At 34.5% G+C, this 21,538-nt stretch overlaps 2 protein-coding genes across 2 annotated transcripts; both read right to left on the bottom strand.

Moving 5' to 3' along the window:
- Nucleotide 1: 1 nt before the first annotated feature.
- Nucleotides 2-4,185, bottom strand: LOC128158348 (uncharacterized). Its single transcript, XM_052821141.1, has 10 exons — nt 4,039-4,185; nt 3,576-3,698; nt 2,886-3,080; nt 2,398-2,492; nt 1,551-1,667; nt 1,415-1,447; nt 1,036-1,144; nt 788-830; nt 241-392; nt 2-140 (listed from the first exon to the last, which is right to left on the bottom strand). The coding sequence occupies exons 1-10, from the start codon at nt 4,115-4,117 to the stop codon at nt 73-75; spliced, it is 1,014 nt and encodes a 337-aa protein (XP_052677101.1). The 5' UTR covers nt 4,118-4,185; the 3' UTR covers nt 2-72.
- Nucleotides 4,186-10,112: 5,927 nt separating this feature from the next.
- Nucleotides 10,113-14,703, bottom strand: LOC128172468 (deoxyribonuclease-1-like). Its single transcript, XM_052838268.1, has 9 exons — nt 14,387-14,703; nt 14,123-14,217; nt 12,849-12,932; nt 12,650-12,750; nt 12,361-12,473; nt 11,772-11,926; nt 11,254-11,344; nt 10,829-10,880; nt 10,113-10,664 (listed from the first exon to the last, which is right to left on the bottom strand). Exons 1-9 carry the CDS (start codon nt 14,621-14,623, stop codon nt 10,237-10,239), a joined length of 1,356 nt encoding a protein of 451 aa, XP_052694228.1. The 5' UTR covers nt 14,624-14,703; the 3' UTR covers nt 10,113-10,236.
- Nucleotides 14,704-21,538: the final 6,835 nt, after the last annotated feature.

The raw sequence follows: 21,538 nt of genomic DNA, 5'->3' as shown, positions 1-21,538 counted from the left end.
AAATACTCTTCCTAATGGAATTATTTTGTAGATAAACCATATGACTCTCATCACGTGATCTTCACGTGACCATCACCATCCTCCCATTACTTGTCTCATCATTCGTCTGATGCCTTCCTCCTGGAATCCTTTGTTAGTAGCTGAAATCAAAATTAAAGTTAAGTACCCACATATTAAATGCATTTACGTTTCTATCAATTATAGAAAATGAAAAACATTATACTACATTAGGAAACGTACCAAACATGGCGCCGGTGTATCCATACCCATCCCAACAACCGTAGGGGTTGAGGGGGATGGGGACGACCTGGGGGTAGAGGATGATGACGTCATTCAGCTCCCCCACCTCGTTATATCCCCCGTGTCTGACGTAGTCCTCATTTATGTAATGTCTGATAACCACAGAACAAGCCGCCATACATTACACATTTCAATCGTACTAGAACTTAATTAAACAGCAATACAAATTAACAAAGCTACTACCCACGTGCACAAAACAATAAAAAGCAAAAACACTGCCTACCAAACAAAAAACACCCACCAACCACAAAAATAAAATACTATTCATAAGAACCCCTACACATTTTCTATCGTAATTAGAAAATGAAACCTCTAATATCCGATTACTATACGCATCCAAAATAAGCTAAGGGTTATCGCAGATATAGCGTAATAAAGAGCTTGCGCATGCCTGGGAATAATGAGGCGGTCTATTAAAGATGCTCTCGTTCTGAATCTGAGCGGAATTTTATCCCGGTATTAACTAAATCTGGTTTATGAACCTCACCTGCCCATTTTACATCCGTGCAGGGCCACGTGGAGTTTGCATTCTAAAATTGAAAAAAAAACAACAACAAAAACCAGACGTAGAATTCAAAATTGTGACATTCTGATTGCTACTTGCTAGACCAATAGTTTAATAAAAGTTTTTAACACCAAATTACAAATCTGTCAGTTTCTAGAAGGGGTGTGTGTGTTTTGACTATTAATTAATTGTTAAGAGTACTAAGAATATCCGAGTACACATGCACTGACTGTGTGATTTGTCCCGACATCTAGATGGTATGTAGATATACCCGGTGGTGTCAAAACTATAGGTCAGGGGTGGTGCCGTGAAAAACTCCGCCTGGTTAAACTTCCGCAACTACATGTACAAAGATGTCAAGTTTAAGGACTGCTTCGAAAGTCAAAAATTGTTTGCCCTCAAGTCTGCCTGCTCCAACCAATATTAAAGTCAAGAGTATTGTGACCAAGAAACATTATAAACACAGAGAATGATCGCGGTCACAGAATTTTGAATCTGAAGACGACTTAGAATATATAGAAATACAAAGAATCAATGTTACTAGTATACAACAATTTTACAACTTAAGTTATTGCACAGAGTATGTGGGGCCATCCACCACTTAATTACCTCGCCAGATAGCGCTGTATTACTGGATGGTCTCTGAAAAACAAATATTTGTGTGAAAAAAGATGATTTAAAAAAATGTTTTTAAACTGATAAACGTGATGAAGAGTAAAGAGTTGCTTTATAAAGTCATGCATACCACTAAATGTCCCCCATAAATGAAGTTGAGGATTTCGAACGCACCATTATAGCCACAGTTGTTGAGATAGTTTGTGTCTGAGAGTACTGTACAGGAACCACCGAAGTTTTCCGTCGGCTGCAGAAAATGTAAATATAGCTGAGCAGAAAATATTTCAGATAAAGTGAATTTTATGATAATTCTCCATGTGTTAATTTGACTCCATACTAGCATTACCATCTAAGGTAAGCACAGACACGTGACGTTATGTATTTCCTAATGCAATATACATGTACATTAAAAACAACCAAAACTTAGTATTATCATTAGCACTCTTGTTGTTTAACTGTGTAGCCCAGTCAATTAAATTAAAATATGTGAGTCTGACGGAGATTTTAAATTGTTTACCTTTGAAATAATTTTATATGAGCAAACATTTAAGCCACATCAATATAATTCCTTGTTCGTCGGACCCGCGCGCTCGTATCTAAATAAAACTATACTAATAATATTAAAATATCCCGCATCCAGGAAATTCTGCGCTGCATGTTTTGTGTTCTATTTCCGCTCTATTTTTCGCATTGTAAATAGTCTTAATTTATAAATCAGAAACAAGATGAAGAAATATATAAAAAAAATACTTTTATTATTTAATTGCTCGCTCGCTCGACGAACAAGAAAGTACGTTGGTGTGGCCTTAACAATTTTGACATATTTGACAATTCTGATAATGTGGAATCCCATTCCACACCTACTCGCTCTGGTGTTGCGGAAGTTTTTCTTACGTTTGCATCATAACTTGGTGGGGGGTTTTTTCGATAAACATATCCAATTACTGTATAACAACATCATGAATGGCGATATATACCATGCAGTGTTCTGTCTGCAGGTTGAAAACCTTCTTGATATTGTGGCTGTCGTGGATGAAGTGCTCATAAAAACGAGCGATGTTTGGACCGTTGTCTACAAAACAGGGTGTACAACCATTCCATTAAAATTCATTTAGATGTAGTCCCAATCATTCACTTTTAATACAAAGCTATATTGTACATGATGGAGGCATATGCCTAAGCTTGAAAAACGCCACACTTTAATTAATAAATAATCTTTTCCTGCAAAATTACAATTTTCAAACTAAATTATTGAGTTTCTGGTTTCAAGTATATCGACCATTCCCTTACTTTTATTTCTTGGCGGGAAACTGTTTTGTACCATTTACATCAATAAAATGTAGCCCTTTTCTCAAAAAACCTTACGATTCCAAGTCAGGTTTAAAGTTAAACACATCTTATATAAAACGCACAGCAGATATGGAGGCGTCATGTCTCAAAATATGCGAAAAAAATTCTCACTCACCCGGATGTACCACGGAGTCTTGTTGTCCGCAGATGATGAACACTTTGTCGTGACGCATGTGGTAGGTGGCGTCCACGTTCCCAAAGAATGCCCCCGTGGTAACTAGGGCCGTGAATGTGGCAACCGACTCCAGGGACGGGACCTTCATACACGTGGACAGTCCCGCCAGACTACCCCCCGAGCAGGCGAAGGGCACTTTATCAATGACGTCATAGAGTTTGGTTCAAACCCCCAAAACCATAAACTGAGAACTTATCGACTTACTACCGTCATATTGTAAATTTTGAATTAACTGGGTGGTTATAAAAATAAATTTACAGTTATCATATCGTTAATTATATATTTACACCCACCCAGTTATCAATAAATTACAATATGAGAGTATATTTTGCCAAAGTTTAGATATCGCAACTTTTGAATGAAATTAAGATATACAAAATGCGAAGATTGATAATTTTTTTTCTTTAAATATATTCTCTGTCTATGGTCTTGGAGGATGATATTGAGAATCTGATCTGAGCACTCTTTTTTTTAATGTCGATGATGAAACGGCGGTATGCTTGTAGACAATAAAATTTACAGAATTATTTATGTTGTGATTTGTTTCAAGTAATACGTATAACGAAGTTTATATAAAGCTGATGTCCCTGAAATCGAATAAATATAGGTCAGTTTAGTTTTCAAACCGACCTCCTGCTACTATTCCGACGCCCATGATTTTGCTGGAGTAAATGACGTGTAGTTGTGACGCCATGATGGCCCCTGATGACACACCGGAGACTGATATCCCGGCTCTGTCAACATTGTAGGTCTCTGTGGAGACAAAAACACCGAATGACATCAGCAATGGACAAGGATTAGCACAAAACCAGGGTTGGATGGCCGTGGCTATTTTTATTTTTAAGAAAGCTCTTTTTAAAGATACAAGAAGCTACAATATTTAGAAATTTTATAAATGAAATTTTAGTCTAAAAGAATCATAGTCAATCCGATAAGTATCAATAATTTGTTGAGCATCAAGCCTGCGAAGACTGAATATACATGTTTTCATTGATTGGCGTTTTTTGCGTGATCTATGGCATTTTGGACTACCATATTATTTACTGTGTACATTTGTGTACGTACATAAGGTTCATTAAGTATTTCAACTTACCGAGAGGGGGGTCTGTTGCCAGTCCCCAAGTTATGACTGAGAGGACGACATATCCCGTGATGCCCCATTTACCAGACATTATGAATGGTCATATACCAATAGTAGTGAACGCCAAACCAATAAGGACAGATAAGGACATAAGTACATGTACGCTAGTGGTATAAATAGGCAGAAATACAATAGGAATACCTGCTGTTCCAATATAGGTAGATGTAGATTATATCCTATAATCCTATGTGTATCTATTTAGGGTTTTCCGGTGTGCCGTTGTATCCTCAGGGGATGGCCACGTATCAAAGTCTATTAAGTTTACGTCCCCTGTTAACTATATATAGAATATAAAACCATTACGCCCATAAAAAATTAACAAAGAAGGCTGCTGTTCTTTGGAGGCAACAGTTCGTTTTTTGTTGTTGTTTTTATTTCCTCTCATAAAATTCAATCTGAACCCGAGTTACAACGTTTCAAGCCACGGTCGGTCCGGAGTCCGCATAACTCCTTCCAAGATGGGAGAGGATTGTATTCAAATTGGCTGTGGTTTGCGATGTTGTCCGGTAATAGAAATAGGGTAATAGAGAAAATTGCTGAATTCCCAACAATATATATATATATATATATATATATATATATATATATATATATATATATATATATATATATATATATATATATATATATATATATATGTGCCTTCTAATCTTTATTTAAAATATATTTTTTTTACTGCTTGACTTATTACAATCCAAATTTTTTTTACATGTATATATTGATAAAGAACATATTTCGTCTACTCGATATTCTTAAGCATAATAGTAATATGAAATAAAATATTTTGTCTTTTAAATTTTTGGCATTAGTTGTTTAGCATTGTAGCGGATCCTAATAATCTATCATTTGACCAATGCGTTTAAAAGACTTATTTGTGAATATGAAATATGCATGCAATAAACGTTGCAACAAAATTCATAGGGAAATTTTATTCTTTTTTTTTATATATATATAAAATCAATTTTTAAATTTTAAAGTTTATTTTACCAAATCCTTCTTTTCAAACAATAAAAAATCATTACGTACCCAATCTGTGTATATTGTTTCAACTTTAGAAATTTTTTTTTTGCTAATTTAAGGAAAAATGAGTCGATAAGTTCACCAATTACCTCGACATTAAACATGTCGCATCAAGTCACCCCCCCCCTCCCCACCCTCAATTCCACTAGGATAGTACAGCTAGGGACCTCATGTCGTCTCTTATTGGTAACTATTGGATTTAAAGATGACTTTTAAAGTTTTATATCTATGTAAGTATACACGATCTTTTCTGTCCTATAAAGAGAGGGAGAGGAATAAAATCCCCCTTGTTCGGTGCGGATACCGCATCAATGGCTCCATTTATCAGCAAGTTTCCTGTGTTTTATATGAGGACTGGCTAGTTTGTATGCAAGCCATCAGCACGCCCCAATGTTTAACGACACACACGAGAGCGAGTCAAATTGCCGTCACAAAGCACTCATTTCATTTATAGACTCCAACTTTTATTGCACTTGAAAGATACGATATGGCCTTGTAAAAATTTTTCATTTTCTAAATCCTTGTCTATGCTTGAAATTGGTTCTTTTAATGGAAAGGTCTTGTGACGTAATCTTGAGAGTGATTTCCCCTCCTCCTGATTTAAAGGTTAGTGTAATTATATGGACGAATTATTCAGGTTTGGGACGATACATACAAATTAGGTACGATAAACTATTCCGCTGCATTTCCCCCGTATTAACGAGGCAGGACATTGAGATTAATGCCCAGACGTGGCGGGGGATATAAGACGCTGCCCCCCAAAGTTTGTCTCACTCTGCCGCCCTGTCCCCCCACCAACATGGACGGTTTGTGTACGATGATCCTCACAGGATATGCACAACTGAACCGGGTAAGATTTCTTATTTAATTTTATTTAATATGAAATGAAAACACGAAAATAATTACACATTGACGCATGTTATGCGCTATATTGTGTCGAGGAAAAAATACACACCAGGAGAATACATTTTTGAGTCTTTATATTAATCAACGAATTAATTTATTGTTTAAAGTAACGAAAACACACATTCTTTTAAAAATATGCTTTTGTCTTAAAAATGAACTTTAGGGAACCTTTAACTTTCTCTCAGCTTTTTTTGGTTCTCAGTGTAAATAATAACGATCTTTTACTGCCTTTACACATGCCATATAAAATTTATTGCGTTGCTGGCAAATATTTGTCCCTCTTGATATAGCGCACCTCTACCGCTCGTAAGATTTTTATATCTCAGGAAATTCGGCAGATCCCGGCATGTATATAACCGATTGTCGTCGTTTCCACCTTAATCTTCAATGAATAACTTCCCCGCCAAAAGCAAAATCGCCAGGATGAATTCTGATTTTATGCATACAAACATGTGTATACCTTTAAAAAAGAATAATTAAATACGCGAGATGAAACAAATATACATGCATCATTGTTGGTGTTCCATTTTTTTCAGAAATCGTATTGATATTTTTTCATTCATGTAAAAATAATTAGATTTTCACAAATATTGACTAAGAGGTACAGTATGTAATTTTTCATTAAACGCTGAGTTTGACAGATCGGTGATTCGCCTGTTTACAGACTCAATGAGCCTGATTGAGCCCCTGATGCTGGATTGGACACCCCACCCCCTTCAACCTTGTCACTCGGTGTAAATCAAAGCCATTTCTCAATTTAATGCTAGTCGAAAACCGCCGATTGATCATCAGAAAACTTGTAATAGGTTGTGGTTTAAAAGGTACGCCTGGTAAATTGCATTTGATTAAAATATGTGCTGTTTAGTGGAACTTGATAAGGTTTGGCTGGAACAATACCTGATAAACAACGCAGGCTAATTGTGCCGAGATAACAAGCTAGTATGGTTTCTCTCACCCCAAAAAGGGGCGTACCCTTTCTGCATTCTTTGTTGCTGATTCTGAATTTATGCATAATATGCCCCCTTTCTTTAATTTTTATAAATATTATTGTATGCGTAAGTGAAAGCAAAAAATTGTCATTTGGTTAAATTTCTTCGAACGTCCACTTTCGAAGTAGAGAATGATCCCTCTAAAATACATACACAATGACATTAATATTTTTCTTTTGTTATTAAACAGGATAGACAGATGGTGAAATGATGAACTGATCGTACGATGAAGGGAGCATCCGTTGACAGTCAGAAATGACGAGCTGTCATGGAGTTGCTCTCTTTACCGAGAAGGTCTATGACGTCACCGTGTACTTGCGTGGGAGATGCTCCACAGTGATTGTAATGAACAAAATCCAAGTACATGTGTATGGTCTTAGGTGAGTGTTCGAAATGACAGCGTACATGCATATACTTGAAAACAATAATTTCATTGAGTCAATGGATTGGAATACCGCATCACATTGTCAACCATATCTATCAACATACATAGTCGATTGTTTTGAAAGTGTGTCATCTCTTTCTACAGTCAATAAATTGTTCATTTACCAGTACCTCTGACCGGTCATATCCACGCTGTGAGAGAATGTATGTTCTATATGAGAGATTTCCTTCACTATGTTTAAAAAAAACTTTAGTATTCAACAATCTTAACCGTTCCTTTTTAATGGATCTTTTGATCATTTTTTCACTATATTTTAACAAAATTATTTTTCTAGTGCCTTTGTCTTGATAACACTACGAACCGATTTTGTAATGTACATTTCATCAATGGCTATTTTATTATTTAATCGTACAATTGCTGAAAAATTTAAAACAGTTTATAAACAGAAGAAATAATTAACAATTCTGATCAAATACGGTCGGGCATGAACAAATCTATCGTAAAACTCTTTTGACTTTTTTGGATTTGATCACCTCATAATACCCAAAGAATGATTCCTTATTCCTCAACGAGAAACATTACATATATGATCAGTGTGTCCGTCGATTAGCTCTTTATTTATCATTCATTGATATTTTTTCGTTACATTCAGAATACAGTTTGCTCTAGTGACAACGTTTAAATAAATATAAATCATGGCTGAAATGGGCGTATTTTTCCAATTTCTTGCGAGTTGAATTTTGAACAGAATTGAATTCCAACTAGACAACTTTATAACGGAATTATAGGGGATAATAAAATTTGAGAGTTACCTCACTTTTCTTAAAGGTCTACGCACCTTAATGACTTCTATGGTTTATTACACCAGGACACATAATAGAATGGATTTCTATCAAATCTGACGCTGAAAGAAAACGATTTTAAGGGCCTCTCCGACAGAGCTTGGAGAAACATCTCAATTCTTTAAGAAGTTTTCATAGAGTTGCGTCGCTTCCCATTAGATCTAAATTCAGTATCTACAAAACAGCTTGGGATATCTTCTCTTTGGAATATCTTAAGGTATATTATTGACATTAAGCTCAAATCCCATCCGATAATTCATTGTCCTGTATTTATATCAAGGTAAACAAAGGTGTTGGTCATGGACGCCAAAATTAATACGTTGTAATAGATTGTTTTTCCGCTTGCCGGAAAGGCTCGAGATTTTCAATTGCAAATGTTCTAACTTATAAAGTTATCTACTGTTTAAATGAGAATGACCAAAGACTGGTACGAAGAACTGAAGTTTCCAAAATGTCATAATGAATGATTAAGTAAGTAGACTTTTTTTAAGGTTGGAGTTCATGGGGGTGTTTTTATTTTTTAATCTTAAACGGTAAATACTAGAACTTGTATTAGGATTCCTAAAGAATATTGAACTCATTCCAGTTAAGGTATGGAATATTTTTCTGGTAAAAACATTGATATAAGTCAATAAGACTTATTAGGGCTCGATTGTCGTGGCAATCATTAGACTGTATTGATCTCCTTTAGAAGAAGAGTTCTATATAAAAATTTAGGAAAATACCTAAATTTCAAATGTAAAATCTATGGTGGATTTTTTCTTTACTGAATAAGGCAAAAAAAAAATAATATGTGTGTTTCCTATTTCATCAAATTTTAAAATAGAGTAGGTAGGTCGGCTTTTTTTAATGAGCTTTTAAGTTTCCCCCTTTCCTAGCATATGATTTTTCTATACAATAAGAAAATATATTTTTCGGTTGGAGCTCTTAAATATAAGATTAATTTGGAATGTATACGAAGATTTTATTTTCATGTATAAATAGAAAATATAAATATGACAGCCACTATAGATTAACAGAGTTTAAAACTCATTACCACATATATTTTATATAGTAGTTACTAGTTCTATTTTCCTGGTCAACTGACATAACAGTAGACATTAATATCGTGACTGTAGGTGTGAATTCAGAAACAGAGGAAATTCTGGTTGATCAGACGAGAGCCTTAGAATTAAATCTTTTCAATAATTTTTTTTAAAAAAATGAATACATCATTAATGGTTTAAGACTAATTTTAAAAATTTTATTTGCAATTGAAATGCAGCATTTTAAAATCATATTTTAAATGTGAATGATTGTTAGGCCTATTCAAAGACTTACGATGTCTGCAGTCTCCACACCCAGAAATAAAAAAAACAACTTTGCCTCTGCTTCTTACTCATGTACATCTTTATATTAATTTATAACACATCACTGCCCTAAGAAGCAATTTGTTGTATTGATAATTTAGCTAAAATAACCATGCAAGGATAACTTTCATCCATGCTGTCAATCTGCACTTAAAAATCTTTAAAACGCTTTGATAAGTGGTGTTTTCTATTGATTGGTAAAGACTCTATTGTTTAAACCAAGTACGGTCGGTAATCTGGATTTGGAATAAAAAAGTGTTAGGGGCGGCGCATAAAAATAGGGTTGGTCGGGAAACCGGAAACACACACATATTTTTTTGGCCTAATAGTTTTTGGGCAAACAAATCATATCTTAAAATAAAAGTTAGATCTGATGGTTAGTTTGTTGACCATCCAGCCTCCTTAAATTAATCTTAACTTACATGTATTTACAAAAACACTTGCCTGTAATACAACACAAATTGTTTAGCACAACAAGTCTAACAACTATTAGTAGATAAATATAGTTACTGTACAGGAAATGTTTAACAGAAAAGAAGTGAAAAACTTTGTATATTCAAGAGTCTATGACACTCTATAAATAAAGGGGAAAATTAATAAGTTTAAAAGAAAGTGCTCAATAATTAAACACGGAACCATATAACCATCCTCGGTCAACGCTAAGATAGATATCTCGACACGTCCATTTTACAGGTGAAGGGGTCAACGAGAGAACACGTGACAGAAAGGTTGACAACAGAAAGATTTGGTGTGTCCACGCAGTAAATATTAGGGTCTTGAAAGCATTGGAACCCGTTCAGGACTTTTCTTAATTTAGCAATGGATTCCAAACTTAACAACTTCCGGTCAAAAGCTTCGTAGAATTGGAAAAATTCTCCAACCACTTTAGTGACGTCAACATTTGCTTTCGCAGCAATGACGTAGTTCATCCGGGTGTCGATTTTGTAGACTTGCGCCTGCCACGTCGGTATTCTCTCGTCCGTTTTCTGGTAGATATACCGGATGTAGGATAAGTCAGTGGACGGAATCACCCGTTCGTCTTTAATTGTTACGGTGGTCAGCGGAACACTCTGATCATCTCTATAACCTACGTAAACAAAATTCAAATGTCAGACACCAAGATATGTTACATATCTCACTTTAGTAAAGGACTCTTTCTTTAATTCGTATGTATTCCAAAAACATGGGTTAAACGTAGAATTTACTTTGTACAGCCTTGAGAAATGCGTCATCCTATCAGAAGACACTTACACTTTCCACGAATCTCAATCTCGATTGGATAGTGGTCACTAACGTCCACGGCCTGTTAAAGTGAAATACATGTAACTTCATTGTACATAACCGCTTTATGTAAATCAAACAAATTACAAGAATTGTCGCGGGTCCTCTATATTGGGTAGAGGCTGCATTGAAAAATATGACCATGACCTTTGTCAATGACCTCAGAACAAAACTCCCGTTTTTTTGGCACTGATTACCTTAGTGACGTTACACCTTACTACCTTTGCTAACCCTTCTTGTAAAAAGTTAGCGTTGGAACAGACATGAAACTCAGATACAGACAAACGAACGGACATGTTTATAGATGGACGGACGAAGTGTTTCCAATAGAGAGAGAGAGAGAGAGAGAGAGAGAGAGAGAGAGAGAAAGAAAGAGTCTGAGTGTGTTAAGTTACCAGTTCTTCGGGCAGCTGATATTCGACTTCAAAGTAGAAGATCTTGACGCCAACGATGTTATCAAGCCAGTCGGTTCCTTGAACAATAAATCTGAAATGGAACCATTAAACCAGATTTGGGAAAATGTGTCTAGATCTCAAGTTGGGGTAGAAAATGAAATTATATCAACTGTTTGATGTAAATTAAACTACCTGCACCCGTGACCTTGCTGCTATTATGTCAAATGCTCTCTCTGTTGTCGATTAATTTTGTTCTTGAAAATCTTGTATGATGAAATATTAATTCTGATGAACAAACCAATGAACATTCCCTTTACTTATGCCTCTTTTAAATTTAAACTTTTTTGGAGGAAGTGTTTTAATTTTTCATTACTGCACATGGAAATCTTGCTTTCAGTTTGCTTTAAAAACATAATATGATCTAACGGCAAGACATCAGACATTCTCTTGCTCCCTCTCCCACCCATAGTTCCATAGTTTACACTATCCACTGTTACCTGTCTTGGACCGTTTCTCACCTGTCGTAGGCACACGACGAGGAGCCGACCGTGGTGTCCTCATTATCGGAGATTAGCCAGGTGTAGGCGGGGTTCCGCCGAATAGAGAGCTCCTTTAACTCCTGCCTACTGATGTAAGAACAGTCCGCGTTTAAATCTCCCGCGATCAGGATATTCTAAAAAGTATACGGTAAACCTAGTGTCAGATGCATGTACAAGAAAAAAATCGTCATATAACACCGGATCATCACAACTCTACAGCAAACCGACGTCACAAAAGCCTAGAGAGAACAGTAAGGCCATACCAAAATAATTTATTGTTCGTCGGACCCCGCGCTGGCATTAAACTGTGTGAATAATATTATTGTTCATTTCCCGCATCCAGTAAATTCTGCGTCGTTTTCTGTACTATTTCTGCTCTATTTTTCGTATTTATATAGTTTAAATATATAAATCAGAATATAACCGTCCGCACATTTTTTATGTACTGTCTAAAAATGTTACCTACAATAAAAAAATATTATTTAATCGCTCGCCCGCTCGTACTTTCTTTCATTGGATGTCCGACAAACAGGAAATTATATTGGTGTGGCCTAAAATGTCTACTTACGGGTGTAGCGAATAAACTGCTAACAACCTCGTATACTCTGTCTAATTCATTCAGTTCGTTAAAGACATCATCTGGTTTTGCATGTAGTCCGATAATTCCGAATTCATGCATCCCTGATACACAGGAAGATATCAAACATATAATTGATCTTTAACAGTGGCTTTATTCGTTGAAGATCTTTTTTATTTTATATTTATTTTGATTCTTTATTATGCTAACGAAAAAAAAGTCATAACAAATAATCATATCTTATTTAAAAAAAAAAAAAAGATGTATATATCATACGAACCATACATATCCGTATGGAATTTCACACAATATGGAGGCCTCTCAAATTTATCTAAGGGGTCCTCATACGTGTATGTTTCACTCAGATGAACATATTTCTTTCTTCAAAAAATGAATAATAAACATTTATAGGATATAAACTTTAGACTACGCGGCATACACAATAACTACGATTGATGTGCTGGTGATTTCACGGATACCTGTAAAGGTAGGCGTACTGTTCCTTGCTGGTGGACCGTCCCAGACGCTCACTCACAACGAGGCTGAACGGCTCATCTTGTCGTCTGCAAAAAAAATAAATAAATGGATATACAACCAATACTTTTGAATCATTAGAATTCGTGGTGGCTCAAATTTCGTGGTATTCGTTGGTAGCCATCTTCCGCGAAAACAAAATTTAAAAGATTTGGTTTACATGTAATTACTGAAACTGAAAACCGACGCATCCTCAAAATTACATATATATCCACGATGAGGCAAAAAACCACAATCCTTGAAAATTGGCCCACACAAATTTAAAGTATTCCACAATATTGAAATTACAACCTTTCAATTAAGTTTTACAAGTATCCGAGATATCAAACTTAGACACACCTTCTTTGCAATTTTTATTACCGTGGGTCGAGCGAATTGAACATCATAGTATACATCAATGTCAGATGTTATTTATAGGACAGTAAGGAAAATATAAGCCAATTCAATCGTCGATATTATGCATTCATTATACCAGTTCTTAACTCAGTTCAACAGCAGAGGAATTCAATAATTTCTCTCAGAAAAAATTATATAGTGGGTTGATTTTAGAAAATAATACGCTCTCTGAAACTTCGCCACTTTAAAAAAAAATCACCACTTTTTGAAAAAACTCTGTAAAAACCACAAAAGGTTCGGTGTTCTTTGGAACATATGAAAACCGGTACCGTATAACTACATGATTGTATGTTTTTCTGCGGGGTAATACGTTGTTCTTATTTTTGCGGTTTCATCTCAAATGCAAATGCAAAATATACCTTACATGCATTTATATGTAAATTCTAAGAGTTCATCCGTTATTAAACAAACCACGTGGGCAGATTCCTGTAACCTACACCAAACAAATTGGCAATCCATACACAGTTCTATTCCCTTTTTTGTTTCATTTATTTGATTTCTTGATAAGAAATTCTTTTACAAGATTTTTAAATTGATGACAGAGATATTATGTGAGTCGTAACCGATATAATGAGATGGTTCAACATATTCTGCTATACAGCCATGAAATGAATTCAACCGGACAGCTTTACAATAATTTTTGCCCCAATGAATCTGATTTTTTTCCTGTTGGGTATTTTTCAATTCCGCATTGTTGTTTAGTGTAACGTATATAATTATTGTAAAACTTTCCACAATGATAACGCGTGTCTATGTACTAAAATGATAATTGTCTTGAAGATGAGAGTAATCTCATTACAAATTAAAAGGAAAGGCAACATACTTAGCTTTGTTTATCTCTTCCACCAGTAGGGGTAGGTAGAGTCCAGAGGAGTCTCGAATTTCTTGTATCAAAACAATTTCATACCTCGATAAAATCTGAAACATTTCAAATAGTTTATAACGAATTAAACAAATGTATATCACATTTCAAAAAATAAGTACAAAATTGACAGTTTAAAAGGTTTTTAGTTTGCCCTGGTTCAAAGATAAATTCAAACGCGATATGCAAATTCATCTTTTAAGTGAATGACTGCTATTGATTTACCTTTATAAGTTCATGGCGTACTTCAGATTTCATGAAAGTGGTCTCTCCAAAAATCTGTATGTTAAAGGCCCCGATTCTCAAAGGTTGCACGTCCTTAAAGATGTCCAGTTCTGATATATCTCCCTTAACATGGGCCAGGCCACACAGAAGTGCTACAAACGTGACCAGCCGCATGGTCCTAAGTTCACAACGCTTTCTGCATCTGTAGAGTTTCTGTAGGTTATCTATTTGCCCCATCCAAACAAATCACTAATCCATGACTTGCCATTCGGTCTGCTTTCACCGATTGATGTTTTTTTAATGTATTAATGAACTTGGTAGTCATGCTTCGATGATGATTGTTATTGAAGGGATTTAAAGCTGCGTGGTCCTATTTAGAATGCATGAATGAACTTTCGTAAAACTTTTCTCAGCTATGGTAATCAATACCGGGTGTAATATTTCAAACAAAACGATAGTTATATCCTGTTTAAGCTTTCATGTTCTATATAATAGTATAAACTCATTTTTTTTTTTAAATTATTTATTGTTAAACAATCTTTTGATACAATAAAGCGCATTGAAGTGGTAAAAATGTTCGTTTGAATGGAATGTCCTAAACTTTGTATCGAACGTCAATTGTTACATAAGACACGCCCATTTCCTTTATAACGAGGAACAATGCTTTCGGAACCGCTCATCTTCCAAACAGCACAAGCAGGGCTGCGGACCCTCGAAATGTGGACACAGGTTGAATCCCGATATTTTCTCCGTAAATGTTTTCCATGGCCCGCGCATATCCCAGTTCCCTCAACAAGCTGCGAACACAGCAACAAATGCAGAAGATCGAAGAAGACGAAGAACGTAGCTTACCCCTCTAAAACGAAAACCTGAAATATGTGCTGAAATATATGTTGTAAAAAAAACTTTTCCTTATTTGCAATACAATACATGTAACAGGAAGTTCAAAACACAAATTTGTTACTAAAAATATTCTTATTTTGAACAATATCACTGTTTCTGAACATAGTTGGAAAGAAAGAAATAAAGAAAAGAAAGAAAGAAAGTGTTTTTGTTTTTGTGTATAATGTGCGTGTGTGAAATTCCTGCTTGTGTTGTTTAGAAGAGGGGCGGTTCCGAAAGCATTGTGACGAATACTATTTTCCTCGTTTCAAAAGAAATGGGTGTGTCCTATGTAACAATTGACGTTCGATACAAAGTTTAGAATATTCCATTCAAACGAACATTTTTACCATTTCATTGCGCTTCTTTTAAGAATTCTAAATTGGTTTACGGAGGCTGGGTGTTTAACAATTAAGTATATAACCGTCAGATCTGCCATAAACTTTCAAATATGATATTTTGGCCATTAACTATTATTTGGTGAAGAAAAATTTAAAATATTTTAGCTTTAAAATTTGAACATTTTCCTATATATTTTCATACAAAGCTCTTTATATAAAGGACATAAATACAGCTTATAAGTTCAACCGAGCGTTTATGATTACTTTTCGCCGAAAATCCGGTGTAATGAAGAATAATGACCCCCGTAGAATAATGACCCCTTTGCCTGGAGAATAAGTGTCATTTTCATAAAAATAATTTCGAACATGTAATCACCATCTACCCATTGAAAGTGGACGTTGGGCAAATATTCCCAGACATGAAAGATTCTGTGCTCATTGTAATAAGTGCGAAATAGGAGATGAATTTCACTATATACTTAGCTGTAACTCGTTGCAGCAAGAACGCAAGCAATGCTTATCAAATATAAATATAAAAATAAAAAAAATGCTATTAGTTTTAAATTTATAATGGCAAGTACAAAACACTGTTCTTTGAGGAAATTATGTGCTTTTATTAGAAAAATAAATAAAAAATGCTCCCCAGGTTAGAACCCCCATACTTCACATTTGTATTAACGAGTCAGAGTTGTATATGGTTCTCTCTCTCTCTCTCTCTCTCTCTCTCTCTCTCTCTCTCTCTCTCTCTCTCTCTCTCTCTCTCTTACGCATGCATTGTTAATTATTAAGAAATACCACATATTGTATTATTATAATCTCTGTGTACCATTGTGCAATGGTGTTGAGATTGAAATAAATGAATGAATAAAAATGAGCACACTCCACATTAAGAAAAGTGACCCCTGTAGAATAATGACCCCCTTGTAGATTAAAGTTTTTCAGTATATTTTTTATTATTTGTGAAATAGTCTTTACAATAATTTAATTTTTACTGCTGCAGTTTACAGAAAGTAACAGAAATTATAATTCATATTCAAATAAACTTAAAGTGAAAGAAGGGTTATATCTTAGAAAATAAAAATCCTTCCGTTATAACAAGATATTGACGCATTGCATTGGGGTATGGTTGTTATCTTAAAGGGGCATAGTCACGATTTTAGTCAAATATAAGTTTTCCGTTTCAATGTTCACAATGCTTCAGTAAGGCATTTTTAATAGGCAACCAAAATTTGAGTGTCATTCGTTGAGTTGTAAGCAAGTTACAGAGCTTGCAATTCTTTGCTTTTGTTTACATTTTGAATGTTGAAGTGAAAATTCCAATTTTAGACCTAATGAATGTGTTAAACGTAAGAAACTGTTTATTAATGCTTCAAATGAATAAGAATATCGACAAATCAACTTGAAAAAGATTTTTACTGGTAAATTGAACCTATGTAAACAACAACAGGGCACGTGCCTTGTTTACATGACAAAGAATTGCGAGCCCTGTGTCCTGCTTATAACATTACAACTGACCCTCAAATTTCATTTGATCGGTAGAAATGCTTTCCTAAAGCATTGTAAATAATGACAACAGAAAAATAGAATTTGACCAAAATCGTGACTATTCCCCCTTTAAAGAACATATTGCATGTTTTTCAATTTTCGGAATTTTTAAATAAAAATCATTCTATACTCATTAAAAATGAAGTTAATTATCGTTTTCATAAAATAATCTGGCTAATTCGTGAGTTTGAAAGCGATGAAATTCAAATGTCGCGATATGCATATTTTCTCTCTCGATCTACCCGCCATGATGTGTGACGTCATATGCGACCTCGAGCGAGAAGGTGCTGTTAGCCATCGTTGTAATTGGATTAAACAATTAAACTAATTATCACCTATTAAATTGCCAATCACGGGACATGATGGTGTTTTGTGCTTCCTGCGGGTGTTCTAGTCGTCAAAAATGGGGATTTGGACTGTTGGTTTTTTTTAAAGATTTCGCCTTACGAAAGTATGCGGAAATCTTGCGACAAATAGGGGTTTATCTGTCGACGAGAGGATATATAAAGAAACATTCAATACGTGTAGTTTCATTAATGAATCGTATTTATTTTTCAAAGAGAAAAAAAATAGAAGTTTATGCACAGGGACCTGTGTACAAAACGCAAGTTCATCTGAGAAAAAATACAACAAGAGACGACGCCATTTTGGATACCGCCTCGCTTCATTAGCTGTTTTCTTATTGTTATTGTTAAACTATACGTTCATGTATGCGTTGGTTTTGATTTCTTCATTCATAGCTCACCGCTGAAGAAATCATAATTGAAGTACAGGTGGTAAGATTTCTGTGAGTTTTATTTTTTTGCGGGAGAAGTCAAGGATCGAGTTGTTGATATTGAATGTTTACGCGAGAAATAGTAAGACAGTTTGTTGATATACATTAAAGGGACCTGGACACGATTTCAAATGAAAATTTTATTTTTTGATTTCTATGTATAAAATACTTAATATTTGTATTTTTAATGATTCACCAAAATTGGAATGTTAGAAGTAATGTTACGAGTGAGATACAGAGGAAAGAAGTTGTTGTTATGTAAACAAAGCTCGAGTCTTATCTGTTTGTTTACAAATACTGTAAAGTAAAGAAATTGCCATTTCTCTACCAAAATAACTTGTGGAAACAAGATAGATTGATTCAGTGGGTTCATAAATAATTTTATTACAACAAACAGCAACATTAGATTGAAATTTTTACCAATACAACAAATATGTGAAAATTACCTGGACTCCAGCTTTGTTTACAAAACAAAGAATTATAACCTCTGTAACTCGCTTGTAACTCGATACTTGACTTTTAAATTTAGTCAAAGCATTGAAAATTCTTTATTAACAATTCTAGACATAAAAATTGAAAAAATAAATTTTGAAAATTTTGAGCTCAAATCGTGTCCAAGTCCCTTTAATACGCAAATGGATTAAAGATACGGAGATTGGATCTTACAGAAAAAAAATAATAATAAAGGAAAACGTTCTTGCCTGCTTTATGATATACAATGTATATATTTATTATACAGTGTAATATGAAGTAAACAACCTTAGAAAGTTGTGTCCAGTTACGGCCGAAGAAAACACGTCTTGTGCACCACAGTTTTACAATAATGAACATTCTGAGTCGTTATGAACGCCAAAAAGCACGACTATTGTATATTTCAATATAATAAACACCTTTAACCAATTTTTTTGAGCTAAAATCCTTACTAAGTTGTGTTTACAATGTTTACACGTCGATAAATCCTTACTAAGTTGTGTTTACAATGTTTACACGTCGATCAATTTGATCGTTATTGCCGACGTCATCGTCGCTTCTTCGGCTATATCATCTTTTTTTATCAGTACTGGTGGCTCAAATATGTACGACTGAATAATAAGATTCTTTTAATTTAGTCAGCATGTAAAATAAACAACGTACATGGTGAATAAATGTCAGAGAAAATGCTAATCCTACAATTTGTTTACAATCAGCCGTTCGAAGAAGGTCGCATGTGTCGTCACTGTACCACGTGACACGCTATCTAATTAACGAGTTTTTAAACGATCGGGGCTATAATTTAAATTGATATCATGGCTAATTACCGCTTTATTACCGTTAACAAACTGTTAGAAGTAATTATTTGGTACACAAGGAAGCCAAATCAAAGTACTGAAAGTATTGTTAGACGGTGGCTTCGTTTGAAAGTGGCACATTACATGTAACAATGAGTGATGTATGATAATTATTGTTGTCGAAAACCGACGCCAGTATCGTATACATGTACTAATACTTAACGCTTACTCGCACAACTGGTCGTGAGTTTCCTACATGGATGACTCTGTGGAAATCGTAGCTGTGATCTCAATCCACACTTTACAAATGCTGTGTCTCTTGGCCGTCATCTTTTGGGGAAAACCCAAAGATTTATCACAGTAGCCTTTGTAGTGTAGAAGTTTGTATCTATATGTTTGTATCTATATGTTTGTATCTATATTAGTTGACATTAAAAACTCGTGTTCGGTAATACTATGTATTTTGATTGCCCCAGAATGACTCATTAAATATGTGGGTTGCCACCACATATAAAATGAATAAATCAAATCCAAGGCGATTTCATCACAGTACGCCCAAATATTTGATTGTTTGAAGAAGGGGAATTTTGGTTTTTTCCCTTTTGACCTTTGGGTTGACCCCGCAAAGGGGAAGAAATTTTGAAAAGTGTGGGTTGGACTATTGTGCTTTAAATATATTGTAGATTTCCCAAGTAACGAGAATAAATTCAGCTTTGGTATGATAAAATACTTATAATTTTTACTAACTACTGAGTATTTGGGCATACATATAGAATGCTAATTGTCCCTCTCGACAGCATTTTCCCTCAATTTCTTCACGAGGAAAAAGTTGCAGTCTTGTGAACCATCACACTTGCTTTTGTCCTCATAGTCAGTTAATACATTTAGGTGTAAAGAAAACGGAATGGGTTTACAAGAACCTGTTTGATAAAACTGGTATTCTTTGGAATGCACGTCATCATGAAACAGAAGAGTCAATCAATATTTTATCTTCGACTTTAGTGGATTATTTCCATTTGCTCACAACGAAAGTGAATGAAAATTTGGAAAAAATATCATACAATATTCAGTCGCGGCAGTTTCATTAATCAACGTTTTAAACATTTGTTCTATTGTATTTAGCTATAGATTTATTCAAATCATTTGAATGAATTCGGGAAAGTCACATGTATATTTTATCGCTTCTTAGTACACTTTAACACGCATAAATTACTTGCTATATTAAACTTTTCTAGTAAACTTACAACAAATATTGATTAATTATACAAAATAAGTTTTTAAAAACACCAAACAAACAAAATTCAAGTTGAACGCACGTTTTTCTGACCGTGCAGCTGTGTATATAAAGAAGATGGGGGAATGAGTTGTGCAACTGTCCTTTTGGTTAAGTCGTAAAATACATTTTCAAATTTAGCATTTTTTCAATTAGATATATTTGATATGTTATAATACAAGTTTACAAAATGGTAATTTCTAACTATATTCAGTTTGAAATATTTAAAAAAAAAAGATAAGAAAAAAATAATAAATCTTTCAGTTTTAGTGGTATCGAACCCACAACCCAAAAACCCAAGTTCTATAAAGTGTCCTAATGTCAGGTGCTCTAACCACTGATCCATTTCATTCACATCAAAGTGGGTTATTTAAATGCTATATGAGAAGTTGACCACGAATTTACGGACTTGTATTATTTTTCTAAAACGTTCAACTGTTTAGCTACGAAATGACATTTTTTAACTAGCTGTAGTGGGTCATCTCTCCACATTTTTGTAGAGTAAAATCGGTTTAAATTCCATTAAACCACATTTAGACTGTGACAAAAAATATGGAGCTCAGACCCACTCTATGAAAGAAAAGGCATTATAAAAAGTACATTATTTGGAGGTTTTGACACACACGCGCCAGTTTAAATCAATATATTGCAAGTATTTAAAATATTTTAAGGTTACAACCCGATGTTACGTTAAATATACATTGTTTTTAATTATTTTTTTAAAAAGTATCAAATTTTATGATATCTTAATTTTGCCGTATCTAATCATTCCTCATATAGGCATTTTACACGCCTTATTCACCCACCTTCTTTAATTTTATTCTTTGCATGTACTAGACAATAGATCTAGGATTCGCAAATCCCGGCAATATTTTCGGAAAGCTATAGTTCTGTAGCTCAGAAGAATTCGACAGCCATCTATGAAGCACCCTTTTTTTTTGCCTTCATGATTCATTATTTATTGCAAATATAGCATGGATGTATACGCTACGGCCGATGTAGCATTGCGTTAAGTGATGACACTTTCTAACCGGTGTGTATTTCAATTGCGAGTCGACAACAAACTGA

The sequence above is a fragment of the Crassostrea angulata genome, chromosome 1, assembly GCF_025612915.1.
Source record: "Crassostrea angulata isolate pt1a10 chromosome 1, ASM2561291v2, whole genome shotgun sequence".
NCBI lineage: Eukaryota > Metazoa > Mollusca > Bivalvia > Ostreida > Ostreidae > Magallana > Magallana angulata.
The sequence above is the reverse complement of the archived record's forward strand: the minus strand, read 5'-3'. Positions and strand labels throughout refer to the sequence as shown.

Bases quoted from the DNA above. Each gene is read 5' to 3' on its own strand.
- LOC128158348 (XM_052821141.1), bottom strand. From the start codon at position 4,117: ATGTCTGGTAAATGGGGCATCACGGGATATGTCGTCCTCTCAGTCATA. The intron at 1,668-2,397 runs GTATATATCGCC...CATTTTCTGCAG, and splicing joins TGCAGACAGAACACTGCATG to CCGACGGAAAACTTCGGTGG. The intron at 141-240 runs GTACGTTTCCTA...TTTTGATTTCAG, and splicing joins ATACACCGGCGCCATGTTTG to CTACTAACAAAGGATTCCAG.
- LOC128172468 (XM_052838268.1), bottom strand. From the start codon at position 14,623: ATGGGGCAAATAGATAACCTACAGAAACTCTACAGATGCAGAAAGCGT. The intron at 11,927-12,360 runs GTAAGTAGACAT...TATACTTTTTAG, and splicing joins GCAGTTTATTCGCTACACCC to AATATCCTGATCGCGGGAGA. The intron at 10,665-10,828 runs GTAAGTGTCTTC...TTGTTTACGTAG, and splicing joins GATTGAGATTCGTGGAAAGT to GTTATAGAGATGATCAGAGT.